Below are 10,157 nucleotides of genomic sequence, written 5' to 3' on the forward strand. Positions count from 1 at the left end.
GGCTCCGCTCCAGTTAAAAGCATCTCTGCACTTAAAAATGGTGATGGCGGTGCTTCAACTAAAGCTCATTTGATAAGCTTTAGTTCAAGCACCACTGAACTATTTTTGAGTGCCAGGATGCTGAGTCCCTGGACGAGCCGCCCTCAACTCTGTCCAACTACTCGCCCCAGCCCTAAGTCCCATTTACTGCCGTAGCTGGACAGTGCCCCCAGCCCCTGCCCCACTCCCTTCCTCACTGTGGGGGCCTCAATCTGCACCCCCCAGACCCCTTCCCTTCTCCACGCCCCTTCCCAATATGGTTGGTTAATAATTGGCTCTTGGTATCAGCCAAAAAAATCTTTATTAGTGCACCCTTAACAAGAATATTTCTCACAATCACCATGTCTACTTATCAAACTTTCTAGAGAAACAACAAAACCTTAAAAAAAAAAAAAAAAAAAATCACACTTTCTTTCCAGGAGAAAATAAAATACTTTAACTTTGCCAGATGCTGTTGACTTTAGTAAGAGTAATCACAGCAAGCTGTTGAGGAGAGACAGACAATATTTTCGTTAGCAGAAAGTGATTAAAACTGAGACTATTCTCTTACTGAAACTGCTGAACAACCATATTTAATAAATAACACAGACCTTGGGATATGGGATTCTAATCGTCTTTGGATACTGCAGCGTGTCTTCTGAATAAAAGGAATACTCAATAACAGGAACTTCTGTATCATTAAACTCTGCATATGCTATAAAATTGCCATTTGGAGACCACCACAGAGCAGAGTGGGTGCCAAACATTTCCTCTGAAAGAGATGCAAATGCATTCTTTTGAAGCAATAGTTGCTGAGTTGGCTTCTGTATCTGAAATATCATTCTCATTAGTTTTTACAGAGCTGTGCTGAAGTTCAGCTGCTGAACTGTAGACTACTTACCTGGGCTCTAAAATGACATTAAATAAATTAATGCCTAAAAATGATAGACTTTTAAGAAAACAATCCCTGATTTTGGCTTAATCAAAGACCTGTTCTGGACTCTTTATTTGTTTATTTATTCTTTATATGTTTAGGATGCTGCCATTTATCAAGGCATTAAATAATGCCTACATTTTAATGTATGGTAAGCTTCTAGTTAGAATGGCACTTTGGTTTAGTACAGGGGTTGTCAACCAGGGGTACTTGAGAAGGCCCTAGGGAGTACATGCAGGCAGGCCAGGATGGAGCACCGCCACACACCATCCCATGCTGCCATGCAGGCACCACCTGCCCTGCTGGAAGTGGGGGGTGGGGAAAGGTTGCACATGGCGGCTGCTGCCGCTCCGCATTCGGCTGCGCAGCCTGCCCTCCCCTCTCCCCCCCACGTGTCTGGCTACGTGCCGCCACTCCCAGGTCCCCATCCAGCCGCCAGGGGTACATTGTTCTTGTGTCTGGCCGCTAGGGGTACACTGATCCAAAAAAGTTAAAAACCACTGGTTTAGTACACAGCATAGTGCCCTAGGAGTCAGAAGACAAGATCCCATGCCTCGGTCCACCACTGACCTGTTGTGTGATATTAAGCAAAACATTTCAGCTTGCAATATTCCTGCTTCTCCATCTCTAAAATGGGACTAGTTATACCTACTCTCCTTATTTCTGTGGAATAAAAACGTTATATATAATAAGAACTAAACTTCTCTTTCTTTTCTCCACATTTCTAACTTTTTTTTTAAATTATAACAAGGAGTTTGCATGTTACCATATAAAATAAAATAGTTGTATGTAGTTACCTTCATAAACCCAATCAGGAATTCCATTAAAAATTTTATTTTCTTCTCCATTTTTGGTGATTGGTATACTCTTTTCTCTTGGGAATTCTCTCACATAAATGTTATTATTCCAAACATACGCCTACAAAAAATTCTCATAGTTATTAAATAAATTATGGCTGGAATGCAGTGATAGAACAAGCTATATTTACTTCCATTGTGCTTTCCAGCATCCTATTTTTTTGTCATTCAGATTGCAGAAATTTTCTTGAAAATTGCATTCTATTAAGTATACTGAGGCCACTTAACAAGTGAAAACACTTATTAAAATTCATTAGTACTAGAAAATATCATAGTAAATTACCTGGCCTGTGGTCATGAACAAAAATGTAGAAATAACAACAACAAAATCACAAGGAGATGACAATTCCAACATTAACAGCATAAAACTATCTGACTTCTTCTGACAGAACTGTGTGCGTCTATGCCTGGGTGTGTGCGTGTGTGTGCATACGTACTAAATACAGGCCACTGACTAACATCTGTACTGTTGTACAGGAATTGTACCGCTGATGTACTGCATTTCTACTTACTAACCAATTTGTGGCCAACAGGTGACCAGGATATATACTGGGTATCATTATGAAGTGGATTCTCAGTCACTAAGATACTAGAAAATAAAAATAAAACAAAACAAAAATAGTTAAGACAGACAATCATTACAGTGCCATTTTATTGCAAAGCATTTACATTAAATTAGATCAATTTTACATAAAGTTACTAACCTTGCAGTCATGTCATAAATGTGATATGTAGCTGTATATGAATGTCTCCAGAGCTGCAAGAAACCATTATTATTTTAAGAAAATATCCTCAACCAAGAAACATTTTAGGAGGCCTGCAAGTGTGTTATAAGTTAATAATCAGTGTTTGAAACCTTTTCTTATTTCTATTTCTGATGGTTGAATGCACCCATCAGCCATCTAGGATCACTAGTGGGTCAGACTGTCCCCATCCATGGTAAAAACCTAGGGAAATTAATCAGTGAAAGATTCATTCTGAGTTTTCCTTTAAACTGTCCTATTTAATAGGAACTATTCACATACTAGATTTTTAAAGTCATGTGCTCCTCCAGCCTGGGTGGTCCCAGGGACCCATGGTAAGACTGGAGGCAAGACTTCCAGACAGAAATGGGGGTAGCCCTGCAGCTTCCCAGCCCCTTTTTACTCTCTCTCACTGGTACCCCTACTGTTTTAAAGCACTATATCATGCTACTTTGTTCAACATCCTGATGTTTCTTGTTTCCTTGGCCCTTGCTTACCCAAGAATAGATAACACTGTTCCAAGATATTTTCTATCCAGATTTTGTCACAGAAATCTATGGCCTCTACAGAAATCTCTCCCCCAGATCTACCTCTGGAAATCTGTAGAGTTTGAGAGTTTCAGTGGAAGCACTGTGTGGGGCCTGAGAATGGGATGGTATAGCAGATGTACATGCAAGAGAGCTTACAGGATTCTACTTTGTCCTCTGCTAGGATATCAAACTAGTAGCCCATAAACTTGATCCATTATGACAGTCTGTATGTTCTAACTCATCTCTGCTGTTAAATAATGTGTATACTTTTAAACTTTCTTTTTCCAGTTTAAAAAAAAATCTAATTACAAAAACATATTTAAATATATTTTCTCTATGATGATTAATAATTATTCTATGAAAGTAGACAATTAGAAAATTTATCACGTCCAAGGGCTTAATAACCATGTAGCTGAATGCCAGTATCCTCCTGATTCATGGATCTGTGCTAGTTTAATCTCTTGTTCTACAGGTTAATACAATGTATACTTTTCAATTTTGCGACTGTAAAGTCAAGCTGTGCTTCCTACTCAGAAGGTAAGAAATGGCAAAATTATGTTGATTGCCCAACTTTTATTAATCTAGTGCATATGCCTGTTGATATAATCTTTAATCTTGTAGTATTTTTGTCACAGGACTCCTACCTCATTCATTGCATAGGATGTATTATAATCTGAAGTTCATGATAAATTATTAAATTCTTTGCTTTGTCCACATTATTCAATGTGGCTATGCCTTATAGACTGCATACTCTTCCAACCCTGCCCTGAATGTGTAATTAATGACTTCCTCAAAGGCTCTCAAATGATGGGCTTCAGAGTGCACCATCAATTCTTCAAAGCACAGCTGTGACATGAAGGGCTATAATTATCCCTAATTTATGGGTGAGGAACTCAGGCAGAAAGAGATGAAGGACAAACACATCCCCTAATTTTGGGTGACAAATTTGAGATTGCTTGCACACTGTTTTTCAATGTGTTTAACATTATCTAGCTCTTCATGTGTTCCAAAGGGAGCTCCCCCACAAGGAGCCTCTCCCTGATGTCAGGTTTATGGTGCTCAGGGAAATAAAAAAAAAAGACAGGTGTTCAGCCAGGGCTCCCAGATAAAAATCCACTCTTTAAAGGTCCAGGGCACTGTGAGCCTACCACCAGGAAAAGGCTCCCCAGTGTTGGTTCAGGGCATCCCAGACATTTAAAAAGCAGGCATGCACTTGGGAGCCCCAGTTGTATGCCTATTTTTTTATGTTCTCAGGCACCTGTGGAAGAGGCACCTAGAGAGCAGGGATCTCCTGGCTCCCCCAGCTGAAGGTCCCCTGTGAAGGCCAGAACCAGAAGGGTTAATAACAAAGAGAAATCTGCTTTTTGAAGGTATGTGAAGTAGCTTTAGGAGCAGTTTCCTGTCTGTCTGAAAGAAAGTTTATATATAGCTTTTTATACTCGGCCAAAAACGTGTGCCCAGAGAACACCCTACATCATCACTGGCCTAGATGAGCGATACTGGGCCAATCAGCTGGAGGTGCTGGTAGTGGGCAAAGCCCAGGCGGCCTACAGGGCCTTGTCTCGGAAGGAAGCCCTGGACTATGAAGCCGTTAAAACCGCGAGCCTCTACCAGCTAGACAGATCAGCCCCGAACATTATCAGTGGCTCTTTCGAGCTAAGAAAGGGGCGGAAGAGAGGCAGCCCTGGCTGTTGTTACAGCAACTACGAGATCTCTTCAGGAAGTGGGTTAATTTGGCAATGTGTATCCTAGCGATGCTCATGGACAAAGTCATATTGGAGCAATTCTTGAATGATTTAGAAGAGAGGACACAACGCTGGGTGCGACAGCATTCACTGGGGTCATGTGAGGAGGCACTGGAGTTGGCTGAAGCTTTTGTGGCCTCAGAAGCATACTATCTGTGGGAAAAATGCGGGATGACACCACCGGCCAAGAGAACCAGAACGACGGAAACCCGGCAACAGGCCCCCAGGAGGGGACATGGTGTGTTATGATTGTGGCTGAATGGGGCATTTTGCGTGGGAATGTTCAACCCGCGCTTCTGAGAGGTGGCGACTGCACAACACCCCACAGTGGGTGGTCGAAACACCTAAGACAGCTCCGGGGGAGCCGATGGATTATAGTTTTGAAGCAGGGGGAGAGAGCCCAGTATGGGGGTGCCCAGTAGTGAGGGCCTGGGTTGAGGGCCGCCCAGTGTGGGCCTTGTTAGATTCAGGCTGCACCCAGTCACTGGTCAGGGCTGCGTTCGTGAAAGATCGCCCCGGCTGTTGGGCCAAACCCATGAGGATATCTTGCCTTCTTGGGGAGATGCAGAAGATTTGCCGAGTATGGGCAAACCCGTGAGTGATGGAGCATCAGAGGGAGCTATTGGTAGGTCTCGCACCCCGCTTAGCGTGCGACATGCTCCTGGGGCGGGACTGGGCCCCAATATATGACGTCTTGAATCGAGTATGAGACATGGAGGCAGCTCGCAGGATGTTAAAAACAAAGGAAGGGTGGCTTGGAGACTCAACCAAACAAGAAGGGCCTGGTGAAAGAGACGAGGACACCATTACCAACCTGCAGGATATTGCCAGCCACCAGCAGTTTCGGCAAGCCCAGGAAGAGGATCCCGAGCTACAGGGGCTTTGGACACGGGCCAAAGATGACCTCCGGCAACCAGCTGTGGCCTCAGACCCTGTGAGGTGCCTCAGACCCACTTTGAGGTAAGGCAACACCTCTTGTACCAGGTTCAGTCTGGCGGGGAGGGCAAGGAAGATAGAGTACAACTGGTGGTGTTGCCCTCTTGCTTCCGGAAGGCAGTATGGCAACTGGCGCACGCCAGCCCTCTCGGGGGCCATATGGGAAGGGATCGGACCACTGACAAAATATCTCGGTGGTTCTTCAGGCGCGGCGATGCACGGAGTGTCCCGTATGCCAAAAGGCAAGGGAGGATCGGCCACCTCGGGCCCCACTAAGGCCAATGCCGGTAATCGACCTACCTTTTTCATGTATTGCCATGGATGTTGTTGGGCTGCTGCCTTGCAGCAGAGCTGGTACCAGTATATACTTCTGTTCATCGATTATGCAACTCGGTACCTTGACACCATGCCCTTGAGATCCGTGACAGCTCCTCTGACTGCGGAGGAGCTGGTAAAATGGATAGCACATATGGGTATTCCACACGAGATCCTAACAGATCAAGGCGGAATTTTATGTCCAGGGTACTGCAGGGCGTGTGTCAAACTCTATGAATCAAACAGCTTCATACATCAGTTTACCATCCGCAGACCAATGGATTGGTTGAACGATTGAACGGGTCTCTCAAGAAAGTACTGTGACGATGTATACAGGGTGACCAGTGGCGATGCTCCCACTAGCCTTGTTCATCCTCCGAGACTCCCCTTCTGAATCTTTGGGGCATTCCCCTTTCGAGTTGGTGTTGGGCCACTGACCACGGGGCCTACTGCAGATCCTCCGGGAGGACTAGGAACACCGCCCCACTGACATCCTTAACCCGTCCATGTACCAACAGGCTTTCAACGCCGCATCAAAAACGCGAGGGAACTGGCCTCGAGTAGCTTGTGGCAGGCCCAGCAGTGCCAGAAAGAGAGATATGACTCACACGCTAAAGAACAGGAGTTCCGGCCAAGTCAGAGAGTATTGGTCTTGTTGCCGACCTCACCCAGCAAGCTACTGACCCAATGGCAGGGACCATTCAAGATCGTTCGGAAGGCAGAACCAGTCGATTACAAAGTCTACCGTCCAGGACCCCGACGAACATGACAGATCTAGCATGTTAATCTACTACAGGAATGGCAGCAGCCTGAAGGTTGGGCCGCATTTGCAGTGGAAACCAAGGATGACCTCAGCCCCCAGGGGATCAACATAGGCCCTAGAGTCCTAGAGCCATTGAAAGAAATTCATGTAGGCAGTGAACTAACAGCGACACAAAAGGCCAAGACACGAATCCTCCTGGAGGAGTTTAAGAAGGTATTCTCAGATGATCCCAGTTGGGTACGGGATATGTACCACACCATTTATACGCCCGCGGGCGCGACTGTACGAGATCGGTGGCGGCCAATACCGCACCATTTAGCAGGGGAAGTGCGGAAGACGATCAAAAAAAATGTTGGCACTCAGCGTCATCAAGCCCTCTTGAAGCCCCTGGAGAAGTTCCCTCGTACCAGTCCCAAAGCCAGATGGGACCTTATGGCTCTGCATGGATTATTGAAAACTAAATGAAATAGCTGCGTTTGATGCCTTCCCCATGCCGCGTGTGACAGAGTTGGTAGAGCGAATTGGAGTGGCTAAATTCATAACAACATTGGATTTAGCCAAGGGGTACTGGCAGATCCCCGTGTGGCCCTGTGACCACCCCAAAACTGCCTTCAGGACACCCTGGGGCCTATATGAATTTATAAAAATGCCGTTCGGACTACACAGGACTGCCACCACCTTCCAACGACTGATGGAGCCCATCCTGGCACTGCATTCGGAATACGCAGCAGCATATATCGACGATATCATCATATTCACTCAATCATGGGAACAACATCAACAGGCCCTCAGGGCTGTATTAACAGAGTTGAGTGGGACACATTTGACTGCAACCCCCCGCAACTGCGTGGTTGCAAAGAAACACACTAAATACCTAGGATTTCTCATGGGGCAAAGAACCATACGGCCTCTGCATGACAAGGTTGAAATCATTCATAAGTTTTGGGCCCCACAAACATCCAGACAACTACGATCCTTCCTCGGCCTGGTAAGCTATTATCGTAGATTCATCCCCTGATTTTCAGAAATAGCCACATCACTCTCAGAGGCCCTGAAGGGGCCAAACAGAAAGGGAATCAAGTGGAAGGGGGAAATGGTACAAAGCTTTCAGGTGTTAAAAAGGGTCCTGTGTGAGGGCGTGGTCATACATGACACCCCTAATTTTGACAAACCATTCATATTACAGACCGACACCTCTGAAACAGCTATTGGGGCTGTCCTGGTGCAACAGGACACAGGCATGGAGCAACCTGTGGTCTACGTGAGCCGGAAACTACTGCAAGCCGAAACAAGGTACGCGACTATTGAAAGGGAGTGCCTTGCAATCCGGTGGGCGGTGGAGCACTTTTGCTATTATCTACTAGGCAGAGAGTTCACACTTGTCACCGATCACGTGCCTCTCAAGTGGCTCAACTCAGCCAGAACTGATAATGCACGTATAACAAGATGGGCGTTGGCGTTACACCCTTTTAAGTTCAGCATAATGCATCATTCAGAAAGTGACAATCTAACAGCTGACTTTCTATCCAGATGCGGCGATGACACAAGACAGGGCATCAACTGGCAAGAATGCCCGACCTTACCTATGACCACAGGTAAGGGAGACGCGAACCCAACGAAACCGCCCTAAGGCAGCTTATGGGGGGGTTATGTCCCAGGGAGGGACATACAAGGGAAAAAAACAAAAACTTACCCATGCCAGGAGGCACGGAGCAGCAGGGGTGGAAGGAAAAGCCCGCGCGGCTCATAAGCCGCTTATTTATACAATTATAGCCATCTGGTGACGTCGACTTCAGACGCTGGGCAGCGAAAATAAAAATGGCGGCTGACACTACAGAAGGGGAGGAGAGGAAAGAGAAAGAGAGAGAAAGAGAGCCGCAGCCAGACCCAGAAAGGGAGGAGACCTTCACCATGGGTCCCACCGAACTCAGCAGACCGTCGGGAGTCAGAGGCTGGGAGACGCCGTGCAACAGGGACCCCAGACCCGAGCACGGATGCAGGAACAGACCGGATACCCTGCAGGATCCCAGGTGGGAGAGCCAAAGGGCTCAGGGCAAGCAGGGACCCACACCAGAGGGAAGGACCCTGAGAGAAGTCCCGGGGTGGTCGCAATTGAGGCAGGTATCGCCGCTGTTTCCAGCCGGGTCAACGACGGAGTGTGAAGGACTCCCAGGGCCAACAGAGGGTAAAGAGGGCGCTCTGAGTTAAAATAGTAGGAAAGATAAGGATAGGAGAGGGGCGCAGTCACGTCAAGGGGTATGCTTGGATTTAGGGCTCCTTAAGTGATCAGTTTCTTTTTCTGTTTCCACGCGTGAAGGGGTTAAGGAGGGGATGGCCGTGTGAGCTACCCCAAGTATCGGGGCCGAGGGGAAAGCCTCGGAGGTTCTTTTTTTTGTTTGTTTCCCTGGGAGAAGGGGCTAGAGGGAAGAAGGAAAAACGGGGAAGGGTCAGAAACAAGAGGACCGACCCCACGTTGGCGACCAGGCATAACAGATGGCCGTCAGGAGGGCGCAACTCCACTGAAGGGGCTGAGGCCAATGGAGAACGTCACACATGAGGCGGAGTGTGGCTGGGGTGTAGGGGTGGCGGAGCCCCGTGAAATGACCGTCAGGTGAACCGTGGGCCACCAAGTAAACCAGACGACCATCCCCGACCACTGAGGAACTAACAAGCCGTGGCAGGTGAGATCGGGGAGGGTGAGTCGTGGAGGAAACACCTGCTCGGCCAAAAAAGTGTGCCCAGAGAACGCCCTATGTCCATCACCCAGGCGAGGGCCGCTCGAGAGCGGATACTCGAAGCCCAACGGTCACACGGGGCATTCCCATGCTCCCGCACCCCAGACTGCACCCACTGCCAAGGTCTCAGACACACGAAGACACTGAGAACACCCAGCTGCAATCGAAGAAGTGTGAAACTGGCCTCTCAGTCATTAGCGATGGATTGTGGACTGGCAAGGGAGAACCTGTCAATGTTACTGTGGGACAGGGTAGTTACTCAGTTTCCTCCCATATGCCAAAATAAATGTTGTTGCTCACACTGATGCTACATACGCCACCTGGCAAAAGTCATATTTATAAAGCAAATACTTCAAAAAGCAAGGTGTAAGTTGTGTTGGCCAGAACCAGAAGGGTTAATAACAAAGAGAAATCTGCTTTTTGAAAGTATCTGAAGTAGCCTTAGGAGCAGTTTCCTGTCTGTCTGAAAGAAAATTTATATATAGCTTTTTATACTGATTTTCAGACAGCAAGAACTTTAAAAAACAGAACTAAGAATTATAGCCACAGACGTAGCTGATTTATGAAATTTTGCTTAAAAA

The 10,157-nt window shown here is 46.8% G+C and overlaps 1 protein-coding gene across 1 annotated transcript in view; it reads right to left on the reverse strand.

Annotated features, from left to right (window-relative positions):
* DPP4 (dipeptidyl peptidase 4) overlaps window positions 1-10,157 on the reverse strand; it is a 97,400-nt gene that overhangs the window by 48,545 nt on the left and 38,698 nt on the right. The window contains exons 6-9 of the mRNA XM_019522838.1: window positions 2,514-2,566; window positions 2,326-2,398; window positions 1,750-1,870; window positions 630-790 (exon numbers count right to left, since the gene is read on the reverse strand). Coding sequence (XP_019378383.1) covers window positions 630-790; window positions 1,750-1,870; window positions 2,326-2,398; window positions 2,514-2,566 — 408 coding nt within the window. The remainder of the gene's footprint in view (window positions 1-629; window positions 791-1,749; window positions 1,871-2,325; window positions 2,399-2,513; window positions 2,567-10,157) is intronic.

This window comes from Gavialis gangeticus, unplaced genomic scaffold (assembly GCF_001723915.1).
Source record: "Gavialis gangeticus isolate Ggan-Ray unplaced genomic scaffold, GavGan_comp1, whole genome shotgun sequence".
Classification (NCBI taxonomy): Eukaryota; Metazoa; Chordata; order Crocodylia; family Gavialidae; genus Gavialis; species Gavialis gangeticus.